At 40.5% G+C, this 22,175-nt stretch overlaps 1 protein-coding gene across 6 annotated transcripts in view; it reads right to left on the bottom strand.

Moving 5' to 3' along the window:
* The window catches only part of RARS (arginyl-tRNA synthetase), a 23,897-nt gene extending 2,882 nt beyond the window's left edge, over nucleotides 1-21,015 (bottom strand). Inside the window, exons 1-13 of one of the 6 annotated variants that reach the window (XM_023743481.1) lie at nucleotides 20,902-21,015; nucleotides 19,451-19,585; nucleotides 16,859-16,915; nucleotides 16,578-16,766; nucleotides 15,260-15,368; nucleotides 14,606-14,706; nucleotides 13,896-14,017; nucleotides 12,576-12,696; nucleotides 9,818-9,947; nucleotides 8,245-8,349; nucleotides 5,195-5,373; nucleotides 4,555-4,664; nucleotides 2,210-2,315 (exon numbers count right to left, since the gene is read on the bottom strand). In XM_023743481.1, coding sequence (XP_023599249.1) covers nucleotides 2,210-2,315; nucleotides 4,555-4,664; nucleotides 5,195-5,373; nucleotides 8,245-8,349; nucleotides 9,818-9,947; nucleotides 12,576-12,696; nucleotides 13,896-14,017; nucleotides 14,606-14,706; nucleotides 15,260-15,368; nucleotides 16,578-16,766; nucleotides 16,859-16,915; nucleotides 19,451-19,585; nucleotides 20,902-20,946 — 1,509 coding nt within the window. In that variant the 5' untranslated portion in view covers nucleotides 20,947-21,015. Of the gene's footprint in view, nucleotides 1-2,209; nucleotides 2,316-4,554; nucleotides 4,665-5,194; nucleotides 5,374-8,244; nucleotides 8,350-9,817; nucleotides 9,948-12,575; nucleotides 12,697-13,895; nucleotides 14,018-14,605; nucleotides 14,707-15,259; nucleotides 15,369-16,577; nucleotides 16,767-16,858; nucleotides 16,916-19,450; nucleotides 19,586-19,664; nucleotides 20,079-20,162; nucleotides 20,786-20,901 lie in introns of those variants that run through there. The other 5 variants (XM_023743482.1, XM_023743483.1, XM_023743484.1 and 2 more) reach the window with 5 other exon arrangements.
* Nucleotides 21,016-22,175: the final 1,160 nt, after the last annotated feature.

Raw genomic sequence — 22,175 nt, 5'->3', positions numbered from 1 at the left:
AGTGGAATCACTCTTTTTTGTACAATTGAATGGTCACAGCGGGGGGCGGGGAGGGTGAGGAGTTCGATAAAGAGGGAGGGGCGTCCCCCCTATATTGCGGTGATCCTTTGAATACTATCGATCTCGATTGATTACCTCCTGCCCTAGCTGGTTTGGCTCAGTGGATAGAGCCTTGGCCTGCGGACTGAAGGGTCCCAGGTTCGATCTCGGTCAAGGGCATATGCCAGGGTTTGCGAGCTCAATCCCCAGTAGGGGGCATGCAGGAGGCAACCAATCCATGATTCTCTCTCATCACTGATGTTTCTATCCCTCTCTCTCCCTCTCCCTTCCTCTCTGAAAAAGGTATTTCTTTAAAAAAGTGTGACCTCCTGGTTCATAGGTCGACGCTCAACCACTGACCAACTCTGGCCGGGCTGGTCACACATTCTGAACTATTATTAGGCCACAAGTAAGTAATTAAGGATTTCTGTTCTGAACTTGATTAAGTAGCTTATAGTAGACCAGTGATGGCGAACCTTTTGAGCTCGGCGTGTCAGCATTTTGAAAAACCCTAACTTAACTCTGGTGCCATGTCACATATAGAAATTTTTTTATATTTGCAACCATAGTAAAACAAAGACTTATATTTTTGATATTTATTTTATATATTTAAATGCCATTTAACAAAGAAAAATCAACCAAAAAAATGAGTTCACGTGTCACCTCTGACACGTGTGTCATAGGTTCGCCATCACTGTAGTAGACTAACCTTTACACCAGAAGCAACTATTTAAAAGCTGGATACCCTTAGCTCGTTTGGCTCAGTGGACAGAGTGTCAGCCTGCAGACTGAAGGATCCTGGGTTTAATTCTGGTCAAGGGCACATGCCTGGGTTGGGGGCTCGATCCCCAGTAGGAGGGTGTGCAGGAGGCTGCTGATCAATGATTCTATGTCATCATTAATGTTTCTCTCTCTCTCTCCTCTCCCTCTCCCTTCCTCTCTGTAATCAATAAAAAAATAAATAAATAAAAACTGGATAAATTAACTTGGAAGCTAGAAGACAATGGAACATTGTTTTTAAAATGCTGAAAGAGCCCTGGCTGGTGTGACTCAGTGGTTGAGTGTCGTTCCATGCACCAAGAGATAGTCGGTCGATTCCCAGTTGGGGCACATGTCTGGGTTGTGGGCTTGATCCCCAGTAGGGGGCATGCAGGAGGCAGGCCTATTGGTGTTTCTCTCTCCCCCTTCCTCTCTCTCTAAAAAACATAAAAAAATAAAAATGAAATGCTGAAAGAACAGCTGACAAACTGGAATTCTATACCCAATAAAAACATCCAAACTGAAGGCAATATAAAGATGCTTTCAGACAACTACTGACAAAATTTATCAACAGCAGACTTGTACTATACACACACACACACACACACACACACAATGCTAAAAGGAGACCTTCTGACTGAAGAAAATAATCCTAGGTGCAAGTAAAAAAACTGCAGGAAGGAATAAAGTACACAGGAAAGCTAAATGTGTGGATAAATAGTAATAAACATTTCCGGTTTAAAACAAACACTGAGCAAAAGACTGAACAAACCCTTCACAAAAGAAGATATCTAAACGGCTAATAAGCATATGAAAAGTTAGTCAACATCATTGCTCATAGGGAAATGTAAATTTTAACCACAGTGAGATGCCACCACACACAAAAGAAAGGCTAAAAACAGACAAATCAAGTGTTGGCGAGGATGAGGCAAGTGGAATAATCATATGTTACGGGTGGGAGCTCCTTGGAAATTTTTAATAAAGTTAAGTATAAGCCTCCCTGTTGTGTTGCCTATTCTGATGGCTCATCAGTGGCCTTGGGTGGTAGTCTGCTATGACTATTCTACAAATGCTCCCAGAGAAAGGAGCTCAGCAGATGCAGATTGGAGACTCAAACTGTCCCAGTCTGCAATACTTTCCCATCACTGGTTCAAAGCAATGACAGGGAAACTACCAATAAGAAGCAGAGATACTATGCCACTTTAACAAAGAAGCCATGTTTTGTAAACGCCAAAACTGTATTTTCAAAATAAATATTCAGCAACTCACGAAACAAACTTACTGTGCAGTAAGATCTGAGTAATAAAGCCTGTTGTAAATGGACTGATTCCTTCCCAGTTCTATCGATAAAACAAAAACAAAATCACAACACAATGCATGGTATACCATATGCACATAGGCCTTTAATTACCTTGTCTCTTTCTTTTTCCTTCAATTTGTCCATGGATCGTTTTAGTCCTTCTTCCAAAAGGTCTATGAGGCGCACTGTTTCACCTGAACGTGTTTTGAACTTCTTCCTAAAAAAATTTATTGAAATTCCTAATTATATAGATTTTGAAACAGACCCGACTTAGAAATCTTTGAAAATGAAGGTTTGATACTGCCCTATTCCAGTTGGTAATCAGGGAAGATGCCAAAAGAAACAAACAGATACTTTCAAGTGTCCTTCCTCTATAGCCCTCAGCTTAAAGCATTCTATGCTTTAGGTTCCTAATAGCATTCTCGACATGTTCATCGTTAATACATCCCCTAAGATGGTAAACAGCATTTGTTATTTTGTCTATTTTCCTGAACACTAAGTTTGGCTTAGCTGTTTTACTTTCTTAGTAAAATTATTAATAAAATACATGTTTGGGAAGTAGGTGAATTCTTAACTGAAGGGTCCCAGATTCGATTCCGGTCAAGAGCACATGCCCAGGTTGTGGGCTCAATCCCCAGTGGGGGGCGTGCAGGAAGCAGCTAATCAATGATTCTCTCTCATCACTGATGTTTCTATCACTTCTCCCTCTCCCTTCCTCCCTGAAAAAAAAAAAAAAGAAAAGAAAAAGAAAAAACAAAAGGATCTCCTTGCCCTTTATCATAGAATTGAAACACCTTTATTATCCCAGAAATAGAGGAAATACTGCATGGCTTTCCTTATGCCATCCCCTCTTTGAGTGTCCAACAACTCGCAAATCTTGTCTGATGAAATGATATCCATTATAAAGCCTAGTCAAAGGGCTAAGTGAAGTCTTCCTTACCATCACCATTTTGCAAAAATTGATCTTTTTTGTTGCTTCCTACCTGGGTAAATATGGCAGCCTATCATATTTAAATATTTACACTAAAATGCTCAGAGATTCTGCCACCTATTTTTTCGTGAGATTTTTCAGCTTTAAGACATTTTACAATAAATGATTTATTGTTTTATTTATCACCCCTGTTATTCCTTGGATGCCTGTTTATTGAGCACCTGCTGTGCATGCATCAGCCGGATGCTCCAACGTGTGTACATGAAGGTACCTAGAACGTGGCTTCTTCCCTGAAGGAGCCTATCATCTGAAGCAGAGCAATTCTCTGTGGAGCCAGTTAACGTGGTTAACTATCACTGAAATTCGTCTTCATTTTTAATGGTCTAGGATGCCGTAATCACAAGATGCTGAGAGCGCAGAAATGTAAAACCACCACCACAAAGACCCCTTAGCTATTACATGATAAGGAAGTTAAGTGTCAAGATATATTTTGGTGGTAAACATAAAAAATAAAAGCCAATTTAATGATGTCACCTAACTATAGGAATAATCATCTAAATGTTCATCCAAAAATTCAACAGTTAAGAAACTAAGATGCTATAAGCAACACTCAACTCACTGATTAGTTTCTCAGCACTTTCTTAGGACCATGAGCATCATGAGGTCCCAGTCAGTGTTTTCTGATTACAAAAATGTGCAGCTCTTCAGAAGGTTCATACACTATAATTAAAACATGTTTGCTGTTGATGCCAAGGCCTTTGATCTCCGGATAATCAGCATCTAAAATAATACCTTGACACACCTACCTGCCTTTTATGTTAATTGGGGCTTTTGTACACTGGCCAGTCAAGCATTTTGAGCTAGAGCTACTTCATGTGGTTATTGTAAGCATTACTGTCTTTGTTTAATGGTAGTATTTGGGCTGTGTCACCAAATCTAAAATGCCACAGATTTTAAAGACATATTAATTAAATAGCTAAGGAATCTCTATTGAATGTAAAATGTTAAAAAAATTTTGTGCCTTGGAATTGATGAACACTATATATAAGTATTTGCTTGTATTTACCTTTTTATCATAAAAGTTAAGCAGAATGTGGGGAAAGAACTGGATTATAGAAAAACTGAAAGTATAGATAGTAACATGTCTCAAAAATACTTGAGATAAGCATAAAAATGGACGCTGTGAACCTTAAAACTCAGACATTTACAAAAATGCTTGAAATATACTGTTGAATATTTTGTTGGAAATCTAAGGAGGTACTGTGATAGAATTTATAATTTAGAACTGTGGGAATGAAAACTATTAATTCTATAGTTTGGTTTTCTTTCAACTTTGTATAAACCCCCCTAAAAGGTTACATCCGCTGGCAGTGATAAGACATACGTACAAAACAGCTCAGCTGGGTTCACCATTAGAACATATGTAGACTTTAAAAAGTGTGGACTTTTAAAATTCTAACATGGTATCAAATGAAATACAGACTCTTCCAAAGAAATTTGGGCCCCTTAGGTTTTCCAGACTTACTTGTCTTCCCCCAGCACCACACCAAATCCAGCATGATACACCCGAGTTACTTTAGGGTCATACCAACCAATCATTTGGCCAGCAGCAAATACTGTCTGGAAGTGCACAGCCTACAAAAGAACAGAAATAGAAAGTTACTTGGTAAGCTTTCTAATAATAAAAAGACTTACAGCTCTTATGCTTAAGGATAAAGGTTTATAAAATTCAAATCACTCACAAATCTTGTAAGGCAAGTGTAATATACTAGTAAAAGCTATTTTTATTACCTCCATATGAGAAACAGTAAGAGCAGGACTGGTACACTTTCTATGTCTAAAGGTTTTTAAAGCAACTGAATTTAGGGCAGGTTCATGTACACTAATTTCAGTTAAATTTTCTGTCTCACAACACCATTTCAGTTGGGAATGGTCACTGAGGTTCAGGGAAGTAACAGTTTCCTGTTTATGGAGACAAGCTGAAAAGCAGGGAAGTGTCCAAGTATGGCCAAACCCAAACCGTGTTTTTTCTCCTATGTTACAAATGATGTTCTGAATGCCAGTCTTTGGGGAAAATTTAGTCTTCAAGTGCCAAATGCCACAAACCTCACCAGACCGTCTCATCTCTAATCAATATAAGAAAATATACGAATCTACAAACTCACTTGTCCACTGTCCACCACGTAGATAATCGTATTTGCTTTTTCCTCAATTAGTCTTTGTTTAAGAGCAGCCAGGTCAGATGTATCATAGGTATAACCTCCATCGGACTTCACTATGGTTAAAGGTATGGAACATCCTGGGACAAATACAATCTTTCTGCCATCATCCACTTGCACAAATCCTAGAAGAATAATCTTTATTAATAATGTTAAAAGAACCCTGAAAGAATATAAATGCTTAGCCATTACAGGATATTTATTAGAGCTCAGACATTACATGATTTTTTTCTCTCCGTGACCTATGCATCTTGCAAAATGGCTACTGTCAAGGTTGTCTGACACCCAGGGTATTTTCAGGGCACAGGTGAGATATCCTGACCATTTTCTGGACTGACACTCCCAAACTCTTTGTAGAACACCTCACTGGAGCCACCCGCTCAGTAGACACAGCATACGTAAATCCATGCTTTGTTTTCAAGCTAGAGCTACAGCCTTTCCTGGGAGAGAGATGCAATTTCTATCACTGCCTCTTAAACTGTGTTAAAAGAACATGATGACAATACTAACAGCTATATTTGAGTGCTACCGTGTGCCAAATACTATGCTAAGTCTTATGTGCAATAAATACTATTATTTTTGCTTTTTTTTAAAGTTAAACTGCCTCAGGGTGAATATCAGACTTATCACTTATTAGCCATGTGACCTAAGGAAGTTACTACCTTCTCTGTGCCTCTTTTCTCTTCATTAAAGAGTCTTTAAATGTTTATCTTTTTTTTTTTTTTTTGAGAGAGAGAAACATTGGTTTGTTGTTCCACTTATTTAAATATTCATTGGTTGATTTTTGTATCTGCCTTGACAGGGAATCAAACCTGCAATCTTGGTGTATCAGTACCACTCTCTAAGCAAATGAGCTAAAATTTTATGTTAAAAGTATGGTTCCAGCCCCGGCCAGGTAGCTCCATTGGTTAGAGCATTGTCCTGATACGCCAAGGTTACAGGTTCTAGCCCTGGTCAGGGCGCATACAAGAAGCAACCAATGAATGCATAAATAAGTGAAACAAGAAATCAATCTTTCTCTTTCTCTCTAAAATCAATCAGTCCATAAATAAAAATTAAAAATAAAAGTATGGTCCTGCCCCGGGGTGGTGTGGGCGGTGTGGCTCAGTTGGTTGAGTGTTGTCCCATGCACTGAAAGGTTGCCAGTTCAATTCCTGGTCAGGGCACATACCCAGGTTGCGGGTTCGATCCCCAGTTGGGGTATGTAGAGGAGACAATCAATCAATGTTTCTCTCTCTAAAATCCATTAGCCAAAAATGGAATAATTTGAGAATTACAAAAAATAACAAAGCAAGTGATTGAAAAATATAAAATACTAGAGGCCCAGTGCACGAATTCGTGCACCAGCGGGGTCCCTCGGTCTGGCCTGCGGGATCAGGCTGAAACTGGCTCTCCGACATCCCCTGAGGGGTCCCGGATTGTGAGAGGGTGCAAGCCAGGCCGAGGGACCCCATTGGTGAACGATCGGGGTGGGGAGGAATGCGGAAGGTTGGCCAGCTGGGGAAGGACCGCGGGAGGGCTCCAGGGCATGTCCGGCCTGTATCACTCAATCCTGATCAGCCAGACCCCAGCAGCAAGCTAACCTACTGGTTGGAGCGTCTGCCCCCTGGTAGTCAGTGCATGTCATAGCAAGTGGTTGAGAGGCCTTAGCATATCATTAGCATATTACACTTTGATTGGTTGAACAGCTGACCGGACACTTAGCATAGTAGGCTTTTATTATATAGGACTAGAGGCCCGTTGCACGAAGAGATTCGTGCAATAGGCCTTCCCTTCCCCTGGCTGCCGGCACCAGTTTTCCTCTGGCACCTGGGACCCAGGCCCTACTCCAGCCAGAGCCTTCAGTCTTTGCTGCTCCGGTCAAAGCCTTCAGTCTTCACTCCCCTGCTTTGCACCTACGTATGCAAATTAACCACCATCTTTGTTGGGTTAATTTGCATACTCTGATTGGCTGGTGAGTGTAGCAGAGGGGGGGGTCAATTTACATGTTTGTCTATTATTAGGTAAGATACTAAACCTCATTTATAATAATGCTAAGAACAACTCAGTTGTCATATCTGGAAGAGGCTAAGAAACTAATTTATTATTCTGAAAATTGATAAAGAAAAATCAAATCAAGCATTCTACTGTCTTATATAAACTGTACATCAGAGTAACCAAAATTATGTGACAAAGTTCTGCACACGAGAAATTGCAGGTAACAAAGAAGGAATGACAGAATGCCACCATTTTCCAACCTCTAATGAAGTAATGGATCAAAGCCATCATCATCAATAGCTCCTAAAACCGCTGGGAAAGTCCAGTGGGGAGATTTAATGACAGATCAGGTGACAACACCTGAACCCCGGAATCCATCTTAGTATCACAAAAAGAGCCAACAGGACATTGTTTATATTCTTGCAAATAAAAGACAAAATAAGGAAAGAAAACACAAACCAGAATTTAATCAAGCCTCTTTTAAAAATAGAGAGTAATTATGTTAAATAACACCATATGGAAAATTCTGTAAAACAAATGGCTCAGTTTCTTCCAACAACAAAAGGAAAAAAAAAGGAGGAAGAGAAGCGATACCCATGGATTTACAGAACTTAAGTATATTTTAAACAAATGTAATGTTCAGACTCTGAAAAAAACACACACCACACTTCATGAGCTAAATAGATTATGAATCAATGTGGGATATTTAAACTCTGATGGACCACTTACTAATATAAAAAATTATCATTAATTTTCGTGGAGTGGTAATGGTAAAATGATTTTGAAGTGGGAGGAAGAGCCTGTTCATTTGGACACATACCAAAATAGTTACGGGTGAAATTATATGATGTAATAAGCAGTGAACAGACATAATAAGGTTGTTCTGTATTCCTAATTGTTGAGGTTGGGTAACAAGTACATGGAGTTGTGGGGGAGGGGGAGACTATAATAGTCTCTCCACTTTAGCGTTTGTCTGAAAATTTCCATAATCAGAGTTAAAATATAAAAGGAGCACCCACCTTTATCTTCAAATTCCTTTACAACATCATTCATCCTATCTTGATAGAAGGACTCCCCCCTCTCTATTAAAGAGATGTCCAATGCATCATAGATTTTATTAAACTCTAGGGAAAAAAGTCACCAAATGAAGAAAATGGTTAAGAATTTAAACAAAGAGGAAACATGCATCTTACAGTAAAATAACTTTATTGTTTAATTAAACCATTTGGAAGGAAGAAAATTATATTTAAAAATGTATGATACAAAACATTATATGCATACTGCCATTTTGAAAACGTGGCAAGAATATGGTAAGACACACATCAAAATATTAACAGTGGGTGGGACTATAGGTAATTTTTTCTTTTTCCTGTCCACATTTACATTTTTCCTACAAAGAATATGTACTTTTGTAATTTAAAAAACTTTTATTTTTAAAAAATAAAAAAGAAAGAAAAGCCTTTCCTACTTGAAGATCAAATATTTACTCAATTTCTTTTTACCTCTTCCTAATTTGTACCATTTAACTGACTGTCTAGCCATGCATCAGTGACACAATATTACTTACAGTAGCATTATAAAACATTTTACTACCTAGTGCTACAAAACAGCCATCATTAGTCTTCCTTTTTAAAGGTTTACTAGCTATTGTTATTTACTTATTCTTCAGAATGACCTTTACAATTACTTTGTCAAGTTTGAAAACTTGAAATTGTCTTATAATGACAAATGAATTTCAGTAAGTAGGGGACTTTGCATGATACTCTGTTCAAACGTTCTATTACACCTGCTGTGTATTTCTCTTCGTCTCAGTCCTACACATCTCTGGATAAATTTATTCCCATGTGTTGTATAGCTTTGGTTGCTACGTGAACAAAGGTCTTTTTCTCTTCCACTTTCTTTCCTAATTAATTTTTTTTCTGATTTCTGAGAAAGTTTAATTTTCTACCAGCTTATCTTTTTTTTTTTTTTAAATAAGCAAGTTTCAATGCTTAAGAGCAGCATTTTTAAAATATATTTTATTGATTTTTTACAGAGAGGAAAGGAGAGAGATAGTTAGAAACATCGATGAGAGAGAAACATCCATCAGCTGCCTCCTGCACACCTCCTACTGGGGATGTGCCCGCAACCAAGGTACATGCCCTTGACCGGAATCGAACCTGGGACCTTTCAGTCCGCAGGCTGATGCTCTATCCCAGCGGTGGGCAAACTTTTTGACTCGAGGGCCACAATGGGTTCTTAAACTGGACCGGAGGGCCGGAACAAAAGCATGGATGGAGTGTTTGTGTGAACTAATATAAATTCAAAGTAAACATCATTACATAAAAGGGTACGGTCCTTTTTTTTTTTTTAGTTTTATTCATTTCAAACGGGCTGGATCCGGCCCGCGGGCCGTAGTTTGCCCACGGCTGCTCTATCCACTGAGCCAAACCGGTTACGGCCTACCTGCTTATCTTAATAAACTTGCTTTAAAAGTCTACTTGCCAGTCCTTGAAAGCTTAACATGTCATTTAAGATCAAATCTGAATAAAGACTCAAGGAGACGACATGCAGCATCCTTGCTGAGTGAATGAACAAAGTCCAGAAACTCACCTTGGCGGGAGACATCACAGATAAGCTTCCAACCTTTTATGATATCTGGATCTTTACTCTGGAGCAGAACTACACACTGGTACGCTCGCTTCTTAAATTCCTCCTCAGTATCAAATCTCTTCTTGGATTCCTGTATTTAAATAAAGAAAAGTAAGGTTTATAAAAAGAGTGAACCCTGTATTCTAGATTAAGCATTTGTTCATTTCTCAAAAAAACAAACAAAACCCACCAAAAAGCCAAAGAGTGAGGAAGTGAAAAGTTAGAACATCAGAACAAGTAGTCTATCTCATAGTCAAGAATATTGTTACAAACGAATGTGTCAAAGAATGCTATTATTTCTTTTGAAATCATTTTACTTGAAAATACAAAATTCTCATCATGGTACTACCTCTAACTTTTCTAATTCACAAAAGCCTACTCACACCAATGCTTTTGTGTTCCAGTGGAAAAATAAAGAATAGCTAGCAGGTAGGTCTGGTTTTACTGGACTCTATTTTCCATTTAGATGTGGTCCTAAATATATATATTTTTAAATGGATTTCAGAGAGGAAGGGAGAGGGTGAGAGAGATAGAAACATCAATGGTGACAGAGAATCACTGATTGGCTGCCTCCAGCACTCCTACTGGGGATTGAGCCAACAACCTGGGCATGTGCCCTTGACTGGAATCGAACTCGGATCCCTTCAGTCTGCAGGCCGACACTCTATCCACTGAGCCAAACCAGTTAGGGCCTGAATATTTTTTAAAATTAAAAATAAAATTACTTTCACCGTTTTATTTTAATTTTAAAAGCAACACATGCTTACTGTAAAGAAAATAAAAGTATATATATACTATAGTATATAGTTAGTTAATCCCACCCCAAACTAACCAGTAATAACAAAACTTTGGTATATAATTCTAGACATTTCTTTGTAAATACACCCCTATATGTTTTAACAAAAACTGGAAATACAGCACTTTTCTTTTACTATAGTTTTAAAATTTTAGCAATGTAATATAAACATCTTCTTGCATTAATAGATTTGCTTCATTATTCAGAGCACAGGACTCCAACAGGTAATTATAACACTAGCTATTTTACCTGTCTCATATCAGTAAACATTTTGGTTGTTTTCAATAGAAAACATTTACTAAAAGACAAAACAAAACTCAACACAAGCAACAAAAAGCCCCACAAATGTTTACTTTTTTAAAAAAATAAATATTTTATTGATTTTTTACAGAGAGGAAGGGAAAGGGATAGAGAGTTAGAAACATCAATGAGAGCAAAACATCGATTAGCTGCCTCCTGCACACCCCCTACTGGGGATGTGCCCGCAACCAAGGTACATGCCCTTGACCGGAATCGAACCTGGGACCCTTGAGTCCGCAGACTGATGCTCTATCCACTGAGCCAAACGGGTTAGGGCATATTTATTTTTTAATGTAATAATCCTATTCTTGGGAAGTTAAGATAATTTTAAGAAGTAAAAAAAAAAAACTACATGTACAAAGTTGTTCACTGAATAGATAAGAGCCCCCCAAAATGGAGGGGAAAATCAATAACAGATTAACAAACTCTGGTACACTAATCCAACAAAACAACATGCAGTCATTTTATAAAGTAACACGAAAGAGTTTATAATAAAATGTTAAGTATAATACAAAATTATACTATAACTAGAGGCCCGGTGCACAAATTCGTGCAAGGGTGGGGTCCCTTGGCTGGTCGGCAATGGGGGACGGGTGAAGGTTGGCTGTGGGAGTGCACTGACCACCAGGAAGCAGCTCCTGCGTTGAGTGTCTGCCCCCTGGTGGTCAGTGCGCGTCATAGCTACCAGCTGGTCATCCAGTCATTTAGGCTTTTATATATATAGATTACAAATAATGTAATAAAATTTATGGATAAGTTAAAAAATCAAAGAAGGTTGACCACAGTGATTAATTTAAAGGTAGGATTTATGGTAAATTTTAGAAAAAAGAGATTTAATGTTTTTAAAAGCTGATTTCAGAGAGAGAGGGGGAGACAGAAACATAAGTTGGCTGCCTCCTGCATGCCCCCTACTGGGGATTGAACCCATAACCCAGGAATGGACCCCAATGGGGAATCAAACTAGCAAATTCTTAGTACATGGGATGATGCCCAACCAAGCCACACAGGCCAGGGCAGTAAATTTGTCTTTTAAAAACTGTTCTTCTAGCCCTAGCTGGTTTGGCTCAGTGGATAGAGCGTCAGCCTACAGACCGAAGGGTCCCAGGTTTGATTCCTGTCAAGGGCACATGCCTGGTTTGCAGGCTTGATCCGCAGAAGGGGGCATGCAGGAGGCAGCCAATCAATGATTCTTTCCCATCACTGATGTTTCTATCTCTCTTTCCCTCTCCCTTCCTCTCTGAAATCAATAAAGATTTATTTAAAAAATAAAAAAATAAAAACTCTTCTTCCATATACTTAATAACATTTTCAAAATACATAAAACTGAGAAAACAAGAGCATCAAAAACATTTTAAGTACTGGGAGAGGGTGGAAAAATATTTTAAATACTAAAATGTATTTTGGTTAACAAACTCCTAAATTCACTTAGTAATAGGTAAAGTGGGAAAATTTAATTTTTAGCATACACCAATACAATAGCAAAGAAGGTGTTAAGGGGTAGGGAGTTTAGCAACTTTTATTTAGGTCCACAGCAGCTTCAAATACCATCTAAACTCCCTAAGGAAAATGAATAATTATGACTTAATGGTAAACACACAAATAATATAATAAATGATATCAAACCTTATAAAAGGCCTGCAGATCCCCAATAGGAGGTGAAACTGTTAGGTAATCTGGAAATTTATCCTGCAGGTGAGCGATGAGCATGCCAAACTGGGTTCCCCAATCTCCTACATGGTTTAATCTGATACCAATCAGAGAACAAAATTTTAAAATGACAAACATTAATATTTAGGTGCCTGTACATCCAGTAACACAGACTGCATACAACAGGTCTCCAAAATTTGCTGAATGAATGAAGTCTCTACCAATAGACTGTGATCTGCTTATTGTGTAGTTAACTGGGACAATGATAGTTGAGCCCATGTTGGTCATTATAATTTTATGAAAATTTAACTTTTAAACCAATTATCTCAGTGTAATTTGTACCGGTGGTTCTCAAATGTCAATGGACAAAATTCTTCAAAACATGCCAATCCAACCACTTCTCATCCCTCACTGCTTTTAACTAGTCTCAAACCACCACATCACATCTTAACTGGATTACAATAGCCCTCTAACTTATTACTATAATAATTCCTCCTTTGCCTGGTTTCTTCACGGAAGCCAAAGTAATATCGAAGTAGATTATAGACACACCTCATTTTATTGTGCCATGCTTTATAGCACTTCACAGAAGTTTCATTTTTTATTTACTTTTTTTTTTTTTTAGAGAGAGTGAAAGGGAGGGGGAGAGACACATACAGAAACATCAATATAAACATCAAGACAAACAGATTGGTTGCTGGGGATCGGGCCTGAAACCAAGGTATATGCTCTTGACCAGAACAGAACTCGTGACCCTTCAGTCCGTGGGCTGACGCTCTATCCACTGAGCCAAACCAGCTAGGGTGAAGTTGCATTTTTTAAAAATCAAAGGCAAGACCCTCCACCAGCAAAAAGATTATGAATAGCTTTACTGTGGTACTGGCTCTATTGTGGTGGTCTGGAACTGAACCTGCAGTATCTCCAAGGTATGTCTATACTTGGATCTACTAATTAAGACTCTCCAGTCGCTTCCTATTACACTAAGGAATAAAATCCCGATTTCCTGCCATGGCCTGCAAGTCCCTTGCCTACCTCTCCCCGTATTGGAATATAAACCCCTACTATACAGAAGGCACTCAAGAAATACTGTGGAATGAATGGGGCCGGGGGTACCTTTTCCTTGGTTCCACCCCCAGTTACTAGTTCAGAGGAGAGGCCCAGGACATAATTTTTTAAAAAAGCCTACTGATGATTAAGAGCAGAACCACACTCATAAAACACTGATATAGTCAAAGATTTTTTCTCAAGTGACATTGGTCATTTGCTATAGAATGTTTCAAAGGCAAGAGTATATACCTTAGCACATCATATCCTGCAAATTCAAAGAGGCGGCACATGCTCTCTCCTATGATAGTTGACCTGAGATGGCCTACGTGCATCTCTTTGGCTATGTTGGGAGAGGAAAAGTCAACTACAACCTGGAATAGAAAACAAAAAGAGAGACTTTTATAGATAACAATGTTGTACTATAATTATGTAATGTGATAAATACAGGTACAGAGGCAATCACATCACAACATATCATATAAATAAATCAAAACAACACATACATATTACATTTGCACAATGTTATATCAAATACATTCAATAAAAATAAATTTTTAAATGGGGCAGAAACGTTTTATTCTGCTAACACATTCATTAATAACATGTAATAACAAACTCAGACTTAAATAATAGCTTGGCTTATACTTCAACTGCGTTGTTTTTCTGATGAATCTACCTGTCCATAATTAATTGAATTCGTTTATACAAATTATCTATGCTTTGTTTCAGCAATATCTCAAAAACATCAGCTGGTTGCTTCAAATGCCTTATGAAATAAAGTGAAAAGAAAAACCATCTAACAAGCAAGGTCCAGGAAAAAGGCTACGCTGAGTTATGCTCATAATCTCACATATCAGTGATTAAACCTCAGTATGAGAAGTAAAAGTCATTCCCAGTTACAGCACTTTTCATAGTCTTAAGTATTACATTAGTATATGAATTAAAAATTGTACATATACCTTTTTGTTCTCTCCAAGGGCAGGTAGTTGAACACCATTCACTAGGAGATTGGTCAACTGCTTTGATACAAAATTCTTTCTTAAGTGGACATTAATAAAACCTAATGAACAGCAGAGAGAAAAAAAAATCAGCTAGCCTCCTATCTTTAAGAACTGCTTTCTCCCAAAGACCTCAATTTCACTTATGCTGGCTCCACAGAGCTAATCTGGCTTTTGGCAAAACTCTTCAGGATTCCAGTACCACTTGGGGCCTTGGCTTGAGGCCCCATGTCAGCTCCGTTTCAGCACTTATTCCAGACCTTACCACTGTCCCGAGAGCTGACTTAATTCAGGGCCCCTTCACTCGCAGCAAATGATTTGTTCACCTCTGAACAAAAAATAGACCGCCTTTTAGCCACAGACTTATCTGCCATTGTCTACCTTTTTGCTGAAGAAAAACTGAATCGTGGAGAGGTAAGGAAACTTCACCTAAGATCAGGCAGCTAAGTCTAGACTAAAACCTCGTTTTCCTAACTCTCAATCCAAGGTGCTTTCACCATCTTGTTCAATATACAGGACTTAATCCTACATTTATATTTAGCTACGGTTTTCATTTTTATTCCAAAAAGGGCTCAGCATCAATACAACAACTTAAGAAGGGTAACATTGTCATACCAGGACCAGCAATTTCAACTTTTTCAATATATTCATTGTCTGGGAGGTGTTTGGTAATGTTTTCGGCAATTTCTCTTGGATTAACTCTCTGTTCCTTGGTTTTGAGCATCTACAATACAATACAAAACGATTCATTATACAACGGGTTTCAGCAAGTTACTCAGAAATGCACAACTGACAAAGCATTAGATGCATATGACACAGACCAATCAAAAGGCAGAAGCAGCCGAACCGGTTTGGCTCAGTGGATAGAGCGTCGGCCTGCGGACTCAAGGGTCCCAGGTTCGATTCCGGTCAAGGGCATGTACCTTGGTTGCGGGCACATCCCCAGTAGGGGGCGTGCAGGAGGCAGCTGATCGATCTCTCTCATCGATGTTTCTAACTCTCTGTCCCTCTTCCTTCTTCTCTGTAAAAAAATCAATAAAATGTATTTAAAAAAAATAAAAAAAATAAAAACAAAATATTATAAAAAAAAAAAACAAAACAAAACAAAAAAAAAACAAAAGGCAGAAGCAGAGAAGTCCAATGACCTTGTACATGGACAGATTAAAGCATCAAGCATCAAGTCTCAAGAGGAATACAAAAGTGCCCAAACCACGTGATCTCCAATTCAGAATGAGTTGCCACACACGTCTATAACATTTTTACAAAGACATTAGTTATTACTCTGTTTCCAAGATATTTACATTTCTAATTTTCAAATCACGAGTGTGCCAATATGCAGACTTGGGTAATAACAACCACCCTTATAAACTTGACCCCAATGAAGACACACCTTATCTCGGTGGGAGGGAGGAATCTGAACTCTTTAGCTGAACCCTTTCTCTTCAACAAAGAAAGGAAAGCGAAAATGCCCAAAGTTGGGCAATTAACCACAAACACATTAGACAAGGCAGCTGTTAAAAACAGGGAATACTGACTGGAAATGAAATCCATCAGTCTACCTCAAAGACACCACAGTTGCATCAAATATTGGATGGAAATGCTGGGTGGTAAATGGCTAACGTTTACTCCCTCACCTTCTATCACTCACCAGTAACACACAGAAACCCTGGCTGCAACAGGAGGGAAGTACAAAAACAGAACAGTACCTACTATTGCCCTTAAATATTGTGAATACTTATAAAATTTAATTGAATATTCAAATCTGTGCTTTTTAAAAATAAAAAAAAATCCCTTTTCTCAAGTTTTTCAGAATTGTGGGAAATGTTATTTTCGTTGAGGAAACAAATTTGCTATTATTTATATAGAAGGTAATGAGGAAGCTAACATGTGAGAAAATCACATCACCCAGAGCGTGTCTTCACAATGCACTCACCTGAGAGATACCCATGGCACTGTTACACTGATAGTCCCCAAACTTGGGCTGCTGACTTGGTGTCACTAGTAGAGGAGGATTTTCCAAATCTGGATACGCAGCCTTAATGGCACAGCCAAAGACCTCTTGTAGGCGGCGATTGATGTTAATCATATTTTTAGTTGGTCTGTTCCTTTCTGCTTGAAGACTCTGGGGAAAAAAATAAATAAAAATATGTCAATAAAATCCCCAAATACCTTGAGAAACCTTCAAATACCCTGAGAAGACCAAAGGTAACATACACTCACAATGCGATGCTCTCCCATCTGGGGTATGCTAGGAACTGTAACAGGACAAGTCTATCCCGTAGAACATGTAAGACAGAAACAGGAAATGCCCCAAGCTCTCTTTCTATAGTTATTTTACCAGAACAGAAACTGAGAGAAAGGAGTATGAAGAGCTGACCAAATCTTCTTGGCTTCTCTAGAGTTCTGAAAAAATAGTATAAAATTTGACATATATAAAATGCTGGAAGTAAAAACTCTATGGACAAAAACAAGTAAAAAAAACTTTGTAAAGTATATGATTATCTAACCAATATGCTGTACACCTGAAATTAATACAAAATAATGTTGAACTGTAAAGTGTAATAATAATAAAAGTAAAAAAATGTATTCATGTTGTCTCTTAATTAAAATGTTGACCTCGTCCGGTCATGAAATGTGATAGGTAGTATCTAAATATCAGAAAAACAGGTTGTTTTGTCTTACTGTTAAATAATCCCATGTTGGACTACTCCTACCTCCTACTTCTCATTTTCTGTGAAGTGGGATACCTTCATTTAAGATGGTATATAATTAGTTACCTCTATTACTACACTTATCACACCTTCTCAGAATTATGTGTCTCCACTACCAGACTCCTGGAGGAAGGAAAAGTACTTATTCATGGCTCCATCCCTGACACCTAGCACTGCACCTACTATGCAACAGGTAAAAAAATGGTGACTGAACTTATATGCTTTTATGGAATACAAATAAAAACGTTGCCCACACACTAGTAACAATTTTATGTTAATCAAAATGTCAATAACAATGGCAAAAATAATAAAAGCTGGGATTTGAGTAGCACTGTGTCAAGAACTGGGCCTAGCCTGGCCTGTGCTGCTCACTGGTTGAGCATCAACCTATGAACCTTGAGGTCACGGTTCAATTCCCAGTCAGGACTCATGCCAGACTTGTGGGCTTGATCCCTAGTAGGGGGTGTGCAGGAGGCAGCCGATCAATGATTCTCTCTCATCATTGATGTTTCTCTTTCTCTCCCCCTCTCCCTTCTTCTCTGAAATCAATAAAAATGTATTTTTTTAAAATATGAGACTTCATCTTAAAGACAGATAAGGACAGCTTAATGGAAAGGGAATAAGGAAGAGTTGAAGGTGCTGAGTTAATGAAAACAACGGTAAAATGCCTCTGAGATAAACCATCCAATAAGTGTTTCTAAGTCAGAGCACATGGTAGAGTGCTCCAGGAATAGAAGTGGGGTGAATGGGCGTCCCACACAGTACTTTTTTCCTTCTTGGCTTGCTATTTTCTGTTGTGTACCTTGTGTTCAGCTCAGGAGCTGTTACTCAGTAGACCACAGTATCTGTGAAAGAACCACCGTGCCGCCCACATTACACTGGCAGTGTTCTCATACTTACACACTAGAGCTAATTTGTATCAGGCACATGTGCATTAGAATACATTGTATGTCCTTTTGTATCTTTTACATAGTCATGAGCACATATTAGGCACTTAATACTTTTGAAGTATTAAGAAAGTTATACAAAGAAAAAAAAATACAATAGAGAAACGAGTATAAGTAAGTGTGGAAAGAATGAGGTAATGACAAAGGTAAGGTATTTTGGGGGAAGATTCCATGGAAAAGAAATTTTGTGATTTTAGAAGACAAAAAGACAAAGCTATCTGAAGCAGAACAGAGCATACATAGGCAATAGAAGATTTCATGAGAGTAGAGCAGGCAGAGTCTGAGATGAATAAATGGGACCGACTGGAAAAGACACCGTGCCAGTCAGCCCGGCTGAGAGTAGTACACACACAGAACATGCATGGGAGTGAGGTCCTCCCCGAGGATGTGTCATCAGCAGACCCGAAAGGCAGGCCAGAAGATTAAACCCAACAGAAGCAAGCTAAAGTTTTTGAACAAGACTGATAGACACTATTAGACGGTGAGGTCATTAAATAACAAAGACAGCACAAGCTTCATGGAAAAAAATTGTTCAGAAATATTAAGTTGGAAAAGGAACCCAACCACTATGACACTATAAAATATAAAAATAAAATAGCAAAATAACCAACTTGGGGCAGAAGAGGACTGTGAATGTATTTTGAAACATTTCCCATTGATTGAGGCACTTACTTAAAATTCAAAAAGTATCCTATTAAAAGGCACAGCCATAAACTGTTAAAAAATAATGTCTTGCCCTAGCCAGAGTGGATAGCGTCGGCCTGTGGACTTTAGGGTCCTAAGTTCGATTCCGGTCAAGGGCACATGCCCAGGTTGTGCTCGGGGTTGCGGGCTCAATCCCCAATAGGGGGTGCGCAGGAGGCAGCTAATCAATGATTCTCTCTCATCACTGATGTTTCTCTCTCTCTCCCTCTCCCTTCCTCTCTGAAATCAATAAAAATACATTTTTAAAAATGTCTCAAAAAAAAAAGTCTTAACCCTACCTTGAAGCTGGCCAAACATTCAGGACGAGGAAACATTTCTAAGAGCCCTGGAAGACAAACTGTCCAAATTCCTCAGAGCCAACTTTCCGAATCTTCAATAGCAAGGAGTTCTAAAGAGAGGCAATAATTCAAACTGTAGAATGAAACCAGAACCAGGGGACTCACCTTTCGAAGGATATTCAGTCGATACTTTAATTTTAAGTTTTCTTCCCGCAGCTGCTCCAAATTCGGAGAAGCTTCTAAACAGCCACCGTTTTTCAGCCGATCAATTTCAGCCGTCAGAGACTTGATCTCTCTTTCCTGTAAAAGAAAAGGCACTTTGTTCGGCCCCATATGACTGATGGCCTCCGTGATGTAATCCACTGGACCGTAAACTCACTTCCTCCTTTCCCCTCTCCACCGGGCACGGGCACGGCAGAGGTGATAGGGACGGAGGACTTTCCCTTTGGTAAGTGGGGACTGTCCTTCCTCAAGCTCTTTGATGACATTAGCACATTATCCTTGACAATACGGAAAACTTGTGAAAGAAAAATTACGAGTGTGAAGCACACAATGGGGTAAGCCTCACATCCCAGGTTTCTTTCTTTGGCACAAGTGTTTGCCTTTTGCCCTCTCTGGATCTTCCCCCCTCCCTCCCCCCTTTCTTTCCAGTGTCTTAGATCCCAGACCAGGCTTTCTACTCTGATACCTAAAATCAAAGACATGCCAACTCGCAAGGAAGTAAAGCTTCCGACCGAACTGCTGTTACCGAGGGAGAGGGACGTCCCTTGACATGTAAGAATGTTTACCAGGACGTAACTAAAACCAAACACCCCCCCCCCCCAAAAAAAAACCCAACAACACAAAAACACAGTTGGCATAAATAAGCAAACGTTACCTTCCAGGTGCTGAGCTAAACACTTCAGAAACTGTATCTATAATCCTTCCCACCGCCAGGGAAGAAGCACTTAGACCCCCCTCGCTGGCCCAGAACAGATGCCCGGAGCAGCCGACCTGCCGGTTTGCTCGGTCAGCCTGAACCTCGGGGCTGCCGAGTTAGGGCTATAAACCCGTTCCCTGGACGTGGCGATGATTAACTTGAGCTCCTTGCCTCCCACCCAAGGCACTGCCCAACTTTCGCTTTCACTATGAGCTTGTGACGGTGAAGGCAGCGAGCAAAGTCCCGTGCGATGAGCCCTGCCCTGGGCTTTTCAGAATTCCTCCTGCTCAGCACCACGGAGAGAAGGGAGGCTGAGCTGCAACCCCGGACCCACGGCGCCTCTCCTCCCCGCCTCGCCCCCCGCAACCCCTGTAGCCACGCGTGTGCGCGGGGCAGGAGGGACCCCGAGGGGCGGCTGTAATGAGCTCGCCAGGCTCCAGCCCAACAGGACATGCCGGCTGGGAGAGGGAGGGTGCACGAGAGGGCGGGGCCCTGGAACGAAGGGTTCTTTCCCTCCCACCCCTGGAAGGGGGCTCGCCTCCGAGGCACCACCGCCCGGGTCCCGGGACCCCGCTGCGCGCGCCTGAGGGGCACGGGCCGGTCCCGGCCGCTCTGCCGCCGCCTCGACGACGCTCGGGCGGGAGCCGGGGCCGGTCCCTCCCCTCCACGCCTTCCCCCTGGCCCCCTGCGGCCCGACCTGCTGCTGCAGCCGCGCGGAGCACTGAGCCACCAGCCCGTCCATCCTCCTGTCAGCGTCTCACGCAACAAGTAGCCGGAAGCGGAAACGGCCAGCACTTCCCGGAAGCGGAAATCTCGAGGCTGACAGGGTGCCGCCGCCGCCGCCTCTGCTGCCCCCTGGCGGGATCCAGGACGCACTGCGGGGAGAACCCGCGGGAAGTCGGCCGGGATTGGGGCTGCCGCCCTGAGACTGGGCTTTTGGGGGAGGGCAATGCGGTTCGGACCCGAGCTGCTCTGTGTATTTGGACGGACTTGGTCAGAGGCGCTTACCTACAGCTTCTGTCTCTCAAAGTCTTCAGTTTACCCGTCTGTGAAATGGGCACCGAACTATACGATCCGTTTAGGTACTCACCAAGCACTTATTGTGCATTCTCATGGAGGTTGCTTTCTTAGAGGCAGGAAGCACAAAGATTGCCAGCGAGCACTCTTGCCTCGGTTCACCAGGCACACCACAAATAGAGCCAGGGCGCAGCTGACCTCCGGGGCCAACGGCAATTGCAAAAGTTTTGCAGTTGAATTAAGAAGAAAAAAAAAGAGGTGACAGATTTGACTTTGGGTGGTGGGCACACAGTGCAATAAACCGATCGTGCAACATAGAAACCCACACCTGAAACCTGTATGTTCATGTTGATCAATGTCACCCCAATCAATGTAAATAGTATATTTTTAAAACATTTGTAGTCAAAAGGCAACAATTGGTTTTATGAACGAGACAATCAGATCCAGTGAGGTTTTCTCAGCTAGCACCCTAGTCACCCCCTTTCTCCGTACCCCCACGCAGAGGAACCACAGGATTTCACGGTTTCATTCCTGAAAACCAAATGTTCAAAGTCCCTGCGATTGGGGCCTCATGTGACCACAACACTGTGAAACAGAAACCAGAACTGACTCAGAAACTTGGGGAGTCCGAAGAGCGGGCTGTGCCCTAGCTCTGGCCATGTATTATCCGAGTGACCCTGAGCAGGGCATTTCACATCTCTAAGCTCCTGTTTCCTGAAGATTCTGGAGAACACGTGTGCACAATTGTGTGTACAGTGACTTTATTTATTCTGCATACAACAACAGGATGTATGGATTGGTGTTTGGCCAGGGACTGTTTACAGAGACTTCAATGCCAGGGCAGACACAGGGCCTTCTGCCTTCGGAAGAGGTGGTCTGGCTCTCCCCACAGATGCTTCATCAGCCCAAACAGCACTAGTGAGGAGGAATACAGGGGGCAACCTGGGGGGGGGG

Source organism: Myotis lucifugus, unplaced genomic scaffold (assembly GCF_000147115.1).
Source record: "Myotis lucifugus unplaced genomic scaffold, Myoluc2.0 scaffold_394, whole genome shotgun sequence".
NCBI lineage: Eukaryota > Metazoa > Chordata > Mammalia > Chiroptera > Vespertilionidae > Myotis > Myotis lucifugus.
The sequence above is the reverse complement of the archived record's forward strand: the minus strand, read 5'-3'. Positions and strand labels throughout refer to the sequence as shown.